Consider the following 14414-nt stretch of genomic DNA (forward strand, 5'->3'; position numbering starts at 1 on the left):
AAAAAGAGTTTTTGTTTTGTAAATAAGCAGCATTATCACGTTTTGTCAGATGCTCCTTTTTCTGATTTATGGTCAGACATTTTAGCTAACCTTTTTGTGAGGCAGGGATAACGCCTGTTTTCTGTAAAAAAACACACTAACTTGTTAGGCGATTTTCACCTCTTTCCCTGGAGTTATAATCGGAATAACAGTTAAAAAGCTATTTTCTGAATTCTGTAACAGAACTACCAAAGTGGAGTCCTTTCACTATAACTTAGGCTAGATAGACTGCTGCCTATCGTGTGGATCGAAGTCTCATTTTCTCACACTGTACTAAATCTCACCTCTAATCTTAATCTATGAAGTCACAGGAATGTAGGACAGTATTTTTGCTCAATACCTAGCAAAATTAACTTCTGGCTTATGACTACTTGTCCTGCTTTGCAACCCTGATAACACCACCCACTCCATCACCATCTTTACTAAAACACATACACAGCTTATCTGTGAGCATTTAGTAATTACTCATCCAACCTTTTCAGCTATCTAGGCCCAAAAGTTTTACTGTAGCTTGCCAGTTTCCTCCCTTTCTTAAAAAATAAATTCAAGTAAACGTATCTATTAGTCAGCAATCTGACTGAACTGCAGAATTTGTTATTGTCGGTTAGGAGAAACAACGTTAAGACTGCTGAACACAATTATTTCTTTTTTATTTTGATAACTGCCACAAAACAGCTTTGGTTTCTTTTACACCAGTTTAATGCCTGTTGTTTCATACGCACATCTTTGCTTAAGACTACAGACATGAAAGCCATATGAATTAGGCTGACAGTGGGACTTCACTATCATTTGAATAAACGTAGAGAAATAAAGAGAGAACAAAGCTCAGGGTAGAAATCAACGCAAAACAAAGGTTGGTCTTGGAAAAAGAGCTATGAACTTCTGGGTGAGCACAAGCTGAAAAAAGGCTGGAGTTGTAAGCAAAGGGCTAAATTCAAATCGCTTATTTTGGACATTACAGTGCCCTCAAATTGGGCATACATCTCCTGTACACTATGTAAGGAGAGGCAAATGTTTTCACTAGGCCTCTCTTCATTCACCATACAGGGACCAAAGCACTTTCATAACATGTTTCCTTTAGAGGAGGGCATGCATGGATACCTTGGGAATTTGGCATTTAAAAAATGAAGATGCTGACTGACTTTAAATATTTTCATAATTAGCTGGCTCTGGATAACAAGCATGTTGGATTACTCTTCTGGGGTTAGGTATGAATATTCCATTTCAGCAGGCATTCAGGTAGTCTGAGATATATCTTGTTCAATTAATTCTTCCTTTGTTGAGAACATACAGATCACATTTTCCCAATTAAAGAAACCATAAAAAGGATCTGCTGCCATTATCATATTCTGCTTCTAGAGAAAAGGAAGCCACAAAGACCTGAAATCTACTCTAACAGACTCAAAATGACAATACAATTTTCATATAAATTCCAAATAAATACCCACTGCAAAGAGAAAGTTTTCCAAAAACAACTCTATTTTACCTTAAAATACTTCAGCTCTGCATGTAAAACAGCTCAAATTTAGAATTAGCAATGAAAAAGTGACATTAAAAAAACAGCAATTGAGAGTACAGCATTGAAAGTGTTTAGAAAATGAATGTTACCTTTAAAAATATTAGCAAAGTCAAACCAACACTGGGGTCAATTAACCTTTTAGTATTTTCACAAATTAAAATCCATTTCCTCCCCCCACTCTGTAGTCACCAAATTTCCTCCTTCCCCTTATACATAGGTTAGCACTATTTTTAGTAAGTTTTCTTAGAAATTACCTATGGATGCAAAGAAAATGATGGCAAGAAAGTCACGTATTGGTTCAATACAGGACATAATCTCCTCAGTAACCATGTGACCCTGAGAAGAGATCAGAGCTCCAGCTAAGAAGCATCCCAGTTCCATTGACACATCCAATAGCTCTGTGATCTGTCAAGGAATAAGAGAAAGTCTATTGCTGTTCTCTTGCCCCGAGTGACTTCACATACCATTTTACAATGAAATTATGAAGATATACATTATATTGAGTGCAGTAAGTTATTACATCTTTTTTGCAATTTCAACAACAAATAGAATTCAGCACATTTAAGTGTTTTGCAGTAATGAATTTATCCAAAAGATACACAAAAAAAGTTTTCCCTCTGTATTACCTTTTCCCCCACAGAGGCAAAAAACAAACCAAAAAAATTAATCTACATTGTAATTCTTTGTGTCACTCATAAGGGATAGCATCTGATTTCACTAAAAGGAGAGAGCTAACAGCTTCAGAGTCAGGATTATATAATAGACTGAGGCTGTGAAAATAATGCAGTAAGAACAGCATATTATCCGACAGCCAACCAAGGCAGAAGGTGAAGTTGGGGGCGGGGGAAATCAACACTTTTACTTTGGGAGAACAGCCTTGATTCAGGAAAACCCTCCTAGACGTAACCATGTTTTTAAACCCCGTTTACAATTATAAAACATAAATCGTGTGCTTTACCAAATAGAGGTGGATTCGAGGATATAAACTGCTGAACTGAAGCATGGTATCTATTTGAAGAAATTCACACTGCTCTTCATTCTTCCTGTTATTTGTATATGGTATTAGAAAGGAAGGATGAAACATACGTAAAGAGTCTAAACTCCTAAAAATAAACTGCTTAAGGCAACGCTCTTAGCATTTAAAAAAAAGGCAGTACATTTTCAGTAAGTATAAAATATGTTTTTAAATAATTACTTTAAAACCGTGCTGCTGCAGACAGTCATCTTACTGATAAACAACAATGCTATTAATATTAATAGAACACTTTAAACCGAAGCCTTATTTCCATAGTAATTTAGAATAAGCAACAATATACTATTGTACATTTATGGACAACATTCATCATGTCTTGAACAGTGTTACACTGTATGGTATGAAGCTAAAACTCAAGTGACTGGAATTAATGGAGGAGAGCAAGAGAAATGATAAACAAGTCATTCCAAGCAGTGCATAAAATGCTATCTAAAAATAAAACCAACTTTCGTAATTTTTTTTTTTTTTTTTTTTTTACATAGTAACGTCTGAATGCTCATTACATAACTCAGTTGGTGCTCATCGTCCTTAATTTATCGCAAAACATTTAAGAAAATGGCTTAGATCTGTCAAATAACGCAAACAGTTGCTAATCAGGCAAAACCAACAAAATAACATTATAATCCATTCTGACTACTGTGCAAAAGCTGTCACTTTGCATATGTTTATATTTTAAAACAAAAGGAATTTCAGCTTAGTTTCAAACGGAGTGCTCTTCACAGCAATCTCAAACTGCAAGAGGGAAGAAGGAAGTTTATACAAGAGGCTTTAAATCATCAGAACGTGATGAAGATACAGGAAATAGTTTGGAATAGGAAATATGTAAGTTCTTTTTCTTAATCATGGCATTAGCTGTTGGAAAAGTTGCACCCTCTAGAGTATGATTGAGATCCAAAATAGTCTCTTCAAAGTAGTAGCTGTTTCTACTGTTCACATATAATCCCCACACTTTTGTGCATTATCAGCTATAACAGGGCTCCAGGTCAAAACATTCATAGCTGGTATTTTAAATGTTCACGTTTACATGGTTAAGTTGCCACTTAAGAAGGGATCTATAATCTCTTGTATTGGAATTACATAATACCATGCTGTTGTAAGAACCACTATTCAAGCAAGGAACAGTTTAAGCATGAAAGAAGTATACTACATGCTTGTTCAGAAGGCATCAACATAATTAGAGCAAACAGTACATCTACACTGTGGAATCAAACCCATGTAAAAACTGCAATCCACTTCTTTAGGGCAACCTAAGTATGAGTTCAAGGACACAGTAGGTAAACTGAATTTTGCCATCTCTTCTCTATCCTCCAGATATTATACAGCCTCAGGTCTACAAAACATAGAAAAATCTATAGCAGATGAGACACATACGTGCTCTGGGAAAGGGCTCGTTTTATTGGCAAAATGGCCTTCTCAGCAAAGACTCTTAAGTACAATTCAGTTTTCGTTTGTTTTCCAAGGTCCCATTTTACTCTACATTCAGACAAGTTGCTTTGCTTTCACTAGGATATTGCACTTTTACATTCAAATGTTTTACTACAGCAATAAATAAGATACGAGCGCTATTCCCTGTTCCATTTGAACTTTAACCATTCGTTCAACAGCTGTTCTGCCTATATTCTCTTAAAATACATACCCTATTACTACTCTTTAATCATCATAGAAGCTTAATAAATAAGGTAAGTCAACAATACTAGAGAAACACTCATTGGAAATAAATGTGTTAAAATTTCAGGTATTAATAACCTAAACCTGCCTTAGAGCAAAGAGGCAAATTCTAAGCTTGTGCTTTATGGAAGCAAAACCTCAACGCAAATGTAAACAATTTTTAGTGAGCCTTGTAAAAACTCCACCTCCGCTATATTTATATAATTAACTAGAATATCTGAGATTACAGTCCTTCCTTAATCTTCTCACCTTAATTAATAGAAAGGGAGTTCATAAGCACATTATGAGTCACTGAGAAGCACTCCAGCAAATAAGGAATGACATTCCTAATACATCAGAGAAAGTAATATGTATGTTTTCATACGCTACAATAACATTGCCAGTTTTATTTACATACTAAAAAGATGAAAAGAAGATACAGTTGTTTCCCTCCCCTTGCTGCCTCCATCACAGGTCAACCATAATGCAGTCAAATTGGAAACCACTTCTTCCCCTCCTCCTATTTGTATGCACATTCATATAAATGTAACTGTTCTCTTTCTTGTCAGTTCAGGTTTGTTTGTTTAATTGCTTAAAAACATGCAGTGACTTATTTTAAAATATGACAAAACTGAACACTGTTGTCCTATAGATATCTAATATTGCAACTCATTATCAGGATACTGCTTAAAACAATCTTCTTGCAATGATTCTATGCACACAAGATAAAAAAGCAACACTACACCAATCGACAGGCTGGCTGACACACTATGTGTTCTTCAGCTCTCAAAGCTTGCAAAGGAGTCACTGAGGGTTTAACAGTGGTCTGTTAACCTTCAGTATTGATGATGATGTACTAATTGAAAAACGCACAACTCAGTCTCAAAGTTCAATTGGATTTTCATAGGGTTGGCACCTGACATAACCCCAAGATGTGCTTATCTAGTGTTGTTTTCTTTTTTGGGGGGGGGGGGGGGGGAACAGTTACTTCTAAGAATATTACTACATTTTGAAGAGAAAGAAAGAGGTGGTTCAGGCTTATAATTGACATATGCAGCGTTTTTTTTCCTCTATGTTAGTTTGTCAAGAAGAGGTGTATTTAAGATCCAGTTCCACATTTTATCATTTGCAATCTTATCAAATTGGGTCAAGCAGTTCAGGAATGCTCTTGACAAAAGGAACTTCCAAAAGTTACTTCCATACAGGAAGCTCCCTATCAGGCAGGGGATAATCCTTACACTAAAATTACTTATTCTTGCCACACATAAGAACATCTTTTGTCCTATCCTCCCTACAATTTTCCATATACAAGCACAGAATCCACACGGATTGGTAGAGAAATCTAAATTCTTGCTGTTTAACTAGTCATTTGAGATTTTCAAACCAGGAAACAAGAAAAATAAATATGTGATATGCATTACATGTGCTAGTGCTACAGACCAATCCCAATATGGCATAAACTTAGGTGGGCCCCAGAAATCCAGGCAATACACGAGCACATAACAAGTAACTATGCACAAAGCAGAAAAACCATGATACCATGCCTACCCCTTTGTCATGCATCGAAAAGGATGTGGCCTGCAGAGTACCTCACACGCTAGACAAGAGATTTAAAATATTTTGTTTAAAAGCTCCTCTCAAGTTTTCTAAATGGAGCGCCAGAGTCACCTGTGGTTATGGCCACTAAAATATCCACACTCTCGTTCCTCCTTCTACAAACTCAAAAGCTTATTTGGAATTCCACAAGTATGGAAAATTCCACATGTGCAGATAAATATACAGATTCTGTCAATATTTGCCTTGCTTCTAGAAGGAAAAAGACCTTTGAAGAAACTAAAGCAGTTTAATTGTTTTCCAACCCATACCCAAAAACCTTAGTTAATCCTTTCCAAATATATGCAATATTTTTTCAAACAAGATTGTTTTTCCCATCCCGTGTTTTTATTTCTGACATAGTAGGGCATGTGTACCAATTACGATTTGTTTTTCAGAAGATCTGTTTATTGAACTTTTCACCTGGTTAACCAAACACTTGCTTTTTTTTTGCCTTTTTTTTTTTAAATCTTGGCGCTCAGAACAACTTTCAGTATTATAGTAATAACTACAGCAATAACTATATCAGTGTCAGCAAATATCAGGCATCTGAACTAGATGGCTGAGGTTACATGTTGTATCCTTTGTACTTTTTTTTTTTTTCCAAATTATTAAGTGAAAGCAGTTTTCCTTTTGAAGTTGATAAAGTACACAAAATACGTGCTTCTCTACAAACAAAAGTTTCCCATGTTGAAGCAGCACACCATTTTTGCAGTATAAATTCAAAAGGCTCACTTAAGTATTCTGCCTCAACTTTGTATATGCACATATATGTAAAGTCATGTACAGAACAAATACATTTGACGTGTTCATTTGGGCACAATATGTCCGGTTCAATCAGTTTACTCTGTAGGACGTATTTTTAATGAAAGCTAAGACTGTTTCCAACCACCATAGTATTTTACCCTTTTTTGTTAAAGATGTTCTATAGATACTGCATCTGCTTGTTAGAAGGCAAAGAAAAGAAAATAATTGTTTCTTTTCTTCTTAAGTGGCACACCTGTTTGGAATATGAACAACTTTTTACAATGATAGCATTTTTATAACCTATATAATACAAACTGAAATACTCAGTAAAGTATTTCTCTCACTAACTTCTTCCTTGACCTTAATCCTGAAGAACAACTTTACTGACTCTGTAATGATTATACAGACACCCTAGCAAAAAAAAGGTGCATGCACAGAAATTTTATTTGATATTTCTTTCCTCAGCATCTCTCAAAGAGGGCATAACAATCTGCAGATCCACGATAACAGACTTTCAAACCCACAACATTATCAGTGACTGTCATGTTCTATTCTCTAACAGAATAGTCTGCCAGAAGGCTGAAATATGAGATAGAAACCAATGGAAGGAAGATTCCAAGAAAAACAAAAAAACCCCAAAACACCTCACACCAACAACCCCAAGCTCAGAACAGATATCAAAGCTTACAAAAACGGTTTGTGTCCTGAACAACTACAATAGGACTCCCAATAAAGTACTATGGTGTCTTTTAAAATATCTGACTTCACGCACTTCAGTTGCATGCTACATTTTAGGCAAGCTATCTGAACATTAAGGCATTTCTCTACTTCCTCAACTTCAGCCCCAACATATCTCCCACAAAGAAAGGAAAACTATTTTTTAAATAAAAACTATATCAAGAACTTGCCATTCAAAAGGTAAGTAAATTCAACAGGTAAGTAAACTTCACAGTCAACCAGTATCAGTAACTCAAAACTCATCCAAAGTTTTTTTTCAAATGCATGAAGCATCCTAAAATTAAAACTGTAATTATGATTCCTTAAGAGGCTTTATTAAAAGTTACCTGCAGAAATGCAACCTATTGATATTCAAATGTTATCAGTTACTACTTACCTCTGCTGTGATGCATTAATCATCTGTGCATTTGGGTTTTGATTTTAAGCATTTTAAAACCAAGTAATTAACTACAGAAGTATTTGGATACGCAGCAACAGTAAACGTGATATGGCTTTTGTGATACTGACGCACTATAACACGTGCATAATTTTCAAAATGAATTTAAACAATTACCATTAACATAAGGAAGATGAATGCAGATATTCCTAGAATGAGGATTTCTTTATTCCCTTTGCTTTCCGCGTGCAACTTCCGATAATATGGTCCTATGAGATAAGTCTTTATAACAAGACATATAAGAAAAACAGCAGCCAGAGAAAAGAGAATTTGGCCAATCAGTATCAATATTCTCAGTATTTCCTTGACAATGCTGAAATAGAAAAACAAACAATCATTTCTTTAAACTGCTCTCTTGCCTCTAAACCACTTTCACTTAAGTGACAAGCTCTAATTGCAGAGATGTTCAAAATCAGGTACCCACAATAAAGTATTTAGATACATAAGCAAACAGCATGAGTACCAAATCTGCTGAATACCCAGTAATCTCCTTCTACAGCCTAGAATTTACTTCTGTAAGGCTGCTTCAAAAACAACAAACTTTTGTTAGTTGATCTTCAAGGTGCCTTATCAGGCTCAATAATTCTACCTCACAGTCTTTGACTGAAATACACCTTGAGTGAATGAAGTAGCTCTGAAGAACTTCACTTATTTTTAACAGTAACAAACTCCTCTTCACTAGCAATTTTAAGCTAATAACTGGACAGAACAAAGGTATCTAGAGCAAAAAGAATATTCTCATATAACATGGTAATTACAGATAGTAAAGGGAGCTCAGAGAATAAAGCATACATTTTTCAAGGAACTGACATTTTAAGTATAGCTTTCTTACATTCATACTTGCAATCTGCATACTAAATTGGAAAGGAGTGGGGGCATACATACAGTAATTTCTTTACCTGGAATAGGTGCTTGCTCCTGCTTGAATAAGTGTAGGCATGACAGCTATAAATAAACCGAGCTGCACATCCTGCATCACCAACATGCCAAGCAGTACACTACTGTAGTCAATATCCCCTGTACAAAAAAAAAAAAAAAGAAGTCACTGAAACATTTATCAGAATCTATGAACGCTTTTAGTGCTGAAATATCTAGAAATGTCTTCATCAAATAGAGGCTAAGCATGGTTCTCAATGGGGTAAGAACACTCAAAGCATTCTGTTTTTTGCACCATTAGATAAATCACACTTATAAAATAGTCATATGAAGCTTCTGTTATACAATTACAATATGGACTTTGCATAACAGTTAAGCACTGGTTATGCATTTACTGTAATTTCCATATGGAAAAGTCACAGTGTACACCATAACATGCACATAACTTAACAAGGGATAGACTGTTTCCTTGGAATTTGGGCACTGGAATATGAGTATTATAAAGATAATAAAGCCTTAATGCAGTAGGCAGGAGGCAGGTTTAAGGGGAAGAAAGCAAGTTGGCATAACTTCTGAAAGGAAACATTTAGGAGCTATTTGATAAGCTAGCAATACAGCACTTGAAAGTATTTGAAGAGCCGCTAGCTAAGAGGACTACCTGAGCTGGTCTTAGCCCTTCTGCCGTGACAACAGACTGGTAGTAATGGTCTAATTTGCTAGCTTCTTATATGCACAAGAATTCCAGATTCCAGTTCGTGAGTATTGGATGGGCCACACAGCCTTCCTCTAAAGAGGACAAGCTACACAGATAGCTGGTACATCTCATAACAAGAATGCACAGAATGCTGGTAAGCATTAAAGAAGGATGATTCCTTGTAAATCAGGCTTGATTGCCTTTTTTTTTTTTAACGCTAATTTGTCTTGATATAATATTATAAAGCTCTGCTATTTTCAAGTTTTATTGTAGATTCTACAGTAGTCCATATTTAAATCATACCTACCTTCTTTATCTCCTCGAACACTGCCTGCAAGAAATCTTGACACCAATGGTGTGCTCGACAAAGACAAACAAGTGGAAATAAAGACACTTTGTGTTGGTCTAATTTGGAGCAAGTGTCCCCATAATAAACCAAAGGCAATCATCAGAATCGTCATGTAGCAGGGGCCTTGCAAAGATATCTTCCATACCTTGAGAAGGAAACAAACTCCATGTATAAAGTCTGAGAACATTTTTCTCACTAGTACCTTACAAGGCTTTTCAGTGCAAATAAACAGTTAAAAATGCATGATGTGGGGCTGCAGTGCTGGTCCACAGAAGTAACAAGCTTTCATCCTACACAGCCTAAAGCTCTAAAAATGTTACGCCTAGTAGACGATATCCCATTCCGGGGCTCATTACCAGAAATTAGGCAAATTCCCTAGAGCTCAAAGACTAACAGACGAAGGGTGAAAGGTCCAGTATGAATTGAACTATATAAATATCCCATGGAAGACTAGTTAGTGTGATTTCAGCGCCCCCCCCCCCCCCCAAAAGAAAAAAATAGGAGTGGTGAGGACCATCATCAATACCAACAGTCCACTCTGTAGTAGGACACACAGAACTTTCAAGTGGCTTGCACACCAGTAACAATTTACATATTGCAGTTTAGGAACCCCTGAATTACCAACTGTACTAAAATACTTATCTTTGACTTAAGATAGACTAAAAATAGCAGATTAAATGGAATGCTCATAAACTTTAACACATTTCAATGAAAGCTTTTATAGTCTTATGGACTAACAACCGTCAATTTAGGGACAAATCACAGAATGCAAGTCTAAGTACACTTTATATATTTTGCAGCAGTATTTTCCACTATTAAAATTCTAGCTTTTTTTTTTTTTTTAAATAGAATAGCATTTTTTTTAATTTAAAAATCAAAAGAAACTTGTACCTTTTTGCTGGATCCTGATGGCCACAGCATTTAATATTCCAAACTGTATTAACACACTTGCAAAATCAGTTTACTGCCAGTATAGCATATATCAATTCAATATGCAGCATGTGGTAAACTGTTTTTATTTATTTTTTTTTTTTAATTACAGGACTGGCAAGACGTTGCTGGACAGTGCATCACAGCAACTAAACTGCATGGACAGCAAAGATGAATTGCCATAAATTGTGCAAGAACTTTCTAGCAATCGAACTGTTTTACTAAAATGAAAAGGAATAGTAAAGTTTTTTTTAGAAGTATTAACTAAATAACGCATCCTATTATTTCCAAAGATTTAAGGATAAGAAGCAGGTGTCATATTTGTCTTTTCAAAAAAAAAAAAAAAAAAAAAAAAAGAGAAGTTACACTGGAATGTTATAGACAGAGTATAAAAATATGAAACAGACCTGATTACAGGATTTAATTGCTAATGTTCAAGTTAGGTAGGAGTATTGTAAGGAAATACCTTTCTTAATCTTTCAGGAGAAAATTCCAGACCAACTAGAAAGAGAGTGAAGAAAACACCAAACTCTCCTAATGTCTCCACCTGTACAATAGACTATTAAAAAATAAAATAAAAATCAGGGCACAGCAGTCTATTTTCAATGCAAATTACAAGTCTACTTTCAACACAAATCATTTATTATTATGTTCCATAGGTAGTTCACTTACTGGTCATATGACATCAAAAGTCCCCTCAGTGTCTTCAGGATTTCAGACATTGTTCCCATGACCTGACTGCTGCTAGACAATTTGGTTGGACAATGCTGGTTACCTAAATGCACATGTACTGTTGACCTAGGTAAGTTTTCTTGCTCGTTACACATAAATAGGTCAAGTTTTATGTGTATGCTATTAAACGCCCAAGGCTGCATTCTAGAAGTTACTTCTGGCTAATTATTTCATTGCCCTGCAGGTATACTGACTGTATACTAGACTGTAGTTACTGTTCTTGTCTCCGTCTTATAGACTGCATGCATCTGTCTCTCAGGCCAGTGTAACTGCCATCCTTTCCACTTCAGAGCTAAGTACAAGGGTGCAAGAACAAGAAAAGCAGATGCCTTCCCCCCCCCCCATACCAGAAAGGTCTAACATTTCTTTTTAACATATTTACAGCCCAAAGGAGAGGAGGATAAAGAATATTCTTCATCATAGATAAGGGGAGATGTGGCATAACTCCCCCCCAGATTAGAATCTGCCTGCCTCCTCAGTTCCTCCTACACACCACATTTTTATGAAATGCAAGCGACGATACTCAAGACACCCAGTAAACATAAATAAGTATTATCCAGAAGAATAATGTTTAATCACAGCTCCATAAGAAACTGTCCTAAAGAAAACTCCCTCATCTCTGTTCTGACCAGTCATCTTCCTCAGTGTAAACTTCAGTGAAAAATCTACTGTTGAATCTCTTTCTGATGAAACATACAAACTTGTTTCTCAGTCTAAGCAGTCAGGCTTTCCAGATCTTCTCAACCCAGGCGTTACATACTACACAAGGTTATTTAATCTCATCTTTTCAGAGTACGAAATCTTGAAAGGGTATTTTTAACCTTCTTTCCTAAAACGAGATAGACATTGTAGGTTTCTGTCAATTCATCCCTATTTACTTTTGAGCCCATTGGTTAATTTCAACAAAATTTCACATAAGAGCAGAGGTTCCAAAGATTTTAGGTTCCAGCCAGTTATGGGGATGTCAATGGAATAGAGATATTTTACTTAGCTTCACATTAACACGCAACCTTAACATTTGTTCAGTTTTGCCTGCTGGCTGGCTAAACAATCTGTTAATGCATACCAGACCACTAAGGAAAACGTGTAACTTCAAACCAACCACAGCCTCTACTACTGCTCATTCAGCTCGTAATCGGGGAACATGTGATGGAGCTAAAAAGGTTCAAGAGATTTCAGGAATGTGGGCAGGGGGACTGGAAAAGAACTAGGGTTACTAGGAAGGATGAAAGAGCAGCAGAGATGCAAAATAATGCTCCAGGAAGCCAAGCTATGCTACTCACGGAACAACTTGTTTTAAACACCTGTGCTACTGTCAGTATTGACTTTTTGCAAGTTTCTGAATATGTGATATGTTTTCTTAATTTGGGTCCAAAACATCATCCTTTATGATAAAAATAAATGAAAACAACAGGAAAAAAAACAAAAACAAAACATAAACAGCCCTTCAGCTTTCACTTTCAAAAAATTCCTCGTCACGGTTAGTAGGAAGGAAAAAAAAAAAAACAAAACTGAAAACAAAGTGATTCAAAGACAATTTCAAGGCCTCACTTTGCAAAGGTGAAGGTTTGTTTTTTTTTTTTTTTTTAAATATATTTGAGGTTGGCAATACCATATTCTTTTAATACTCTTAAAGCTTTCAATAAATAAAACTAGTTAAGACATAGCAGTAACTCGTACACTTACCTTGATACTATTTAATCCTGACGGTCCTAAGAGTACTCCACAGATGATATACCCAAACATGGTTGGCAATCCTATTGTCGTGCACAGCCAGCCACACGGCAAAGACAACATTCCTATTGTCACGATATCCTAGCATATAACATTTACATATAAATCTTTACATATAAAGAACACAAAGCTGTGGTGAAATTAGACTCTCGTCCTTCACAGAAGGATGGCACTGTAAAATTAGATGTCAAGTACCATCTGGAGTCGGTGATAATAAAACATTAAACAACAGTAAACTAAGTTAAACATTTTGTTGTAGGCATAAACACTACAGTTTTGTAGATGCAGTACATGAGGTACTGACCTTAAGCAACCATTAGCTTTTGAGACTTTTGTTCTATTTACTAAAGCTTTAAGTACATTATAGGAGATGGACAGTTTTCAGGGGGCTTGTGAGGAGCTGACACTTTACATTCAAACAAAATTGTGAAATAGACCCACTTAGAATTCTTTTATAATACTTTTTTAAAACAAATTCATTTATTCTTTACCAAGCACACAAATAATAGAAACGTTTCCAGCCTCGGTTTCCTTATTGCAACACACATAAGGATAAACTCTCTCACAACGACATGCAAGCAACTTACCAGGCACAGCAGTAGCTCTCTTTAACAGTGTGCAGTTAGAGAGCAGAAAGGATGCTGCCCCACAGGTATAAGAAGTTAAATCAAATAAATATAAACAGAGAGGAGTCATGTAGTATGCATGTTTAAAATCACAAACAGTCTTGTGAGGCCTACACCTGGGAGTGAGGAAAACATTAGCCAGATCACCAGTGGAAGGGGAAGTCACGAATGCTAGGGTAATTTTAGAGGGACAGACGCTGAAACTATATAAAGCAGTACTGGCATGCAAACAAGTGGGAGTAAATCTCCCTAAAAAGAATGACGGAAGTGTCTCTAAAATGTTTACCTTTATGAAATGATGATCAGCACGAGGAATGGTTGAATCTCTGGGCTTCGTAAGTATATACTGATTGTTCTGGGAATCAATAAGCATACTAAGACCTAAGTCATCTTCCACTTCTCTTTTTGAAGCATTTCTTTTGGAGTTGGCTTCATCTTCTTCCACCCTTAGAACTGCTTCAAAGTTAACACCTCTTACCTTTCAAGAAAGGCAAAAGAAATTAGAAAAAAGGGTCAGTGAAGGATATGGTAACAGAGGAAAAGACTACTAGCTCTGCTCGAATTTCTGCAGAACGCATTGAAGCCAAGTAAAAACACTGCAGTTCAGCCTTAGAGAAATTTTATCAGACTCCTTATAAAAAAACTGATGTCCATAACTGAAAAATGCAATTTCAATCTTATAATCGGCTTTACGTTTTAAAAACGAGGGCTTTTCCAGGTC

General features: G+C 35.9%; 1 protein-coding gene across 2 annotated transcripts in view; it reads right to left on the minus strand.

Moving 5' to 3' along the window:
• The window catches only part of TMCO3 (transmembrane and coiled-coil domains 3), a 34238-nt gene that overhangs the window by 8423 nt on the left and 11401 nt on the right, over positions 1-14414 (minus strand). The window contains exons 5-11 of one of the 2 annotated variants that reach the window (XM_068926388.1): positions 13980-14171; positions 13020-13148; positions 11068-11160; positions 9630-9816; positions 8652-8769; positions 7870-8065; positions 1813-1963 (exon numbers count right to left, since the gene is read on the minus strand). In XM_068926388.1, the coding sequence (XP_068782489.1) occupies positions 1813-1963; positions 7870-8065; positions 8652-8769; positions 9630-9816; positions 11068-11160; positions 13020-13148; positions 13980-14171 (1066 nt within the window). The remainder of the gene's footprint in view (positions 1-1812; positions 1964-7869; positions 8066-8651; positions 8770-9629; positions 9817-11067; positions 11161-13019; positions 13149-13979; positions 14172-14414) is intronic. The other variant, XR_011137592.1, reaches the window with a different exon arrangement.

The sequence above is a fragment of the Struthio camelus genome, chromosome 1, assembly GCF_040807025.1.
Source record: "Struthio camelus isolate bStrCam1 chromosome 1, bStrCam1.hap1, whole genome shotgun sequence".
NCBI lineage: Eukaryota > Metazoa > Chordata > Aves > Struthioniformes > Struthionidae > Struthio > Struthio camelus.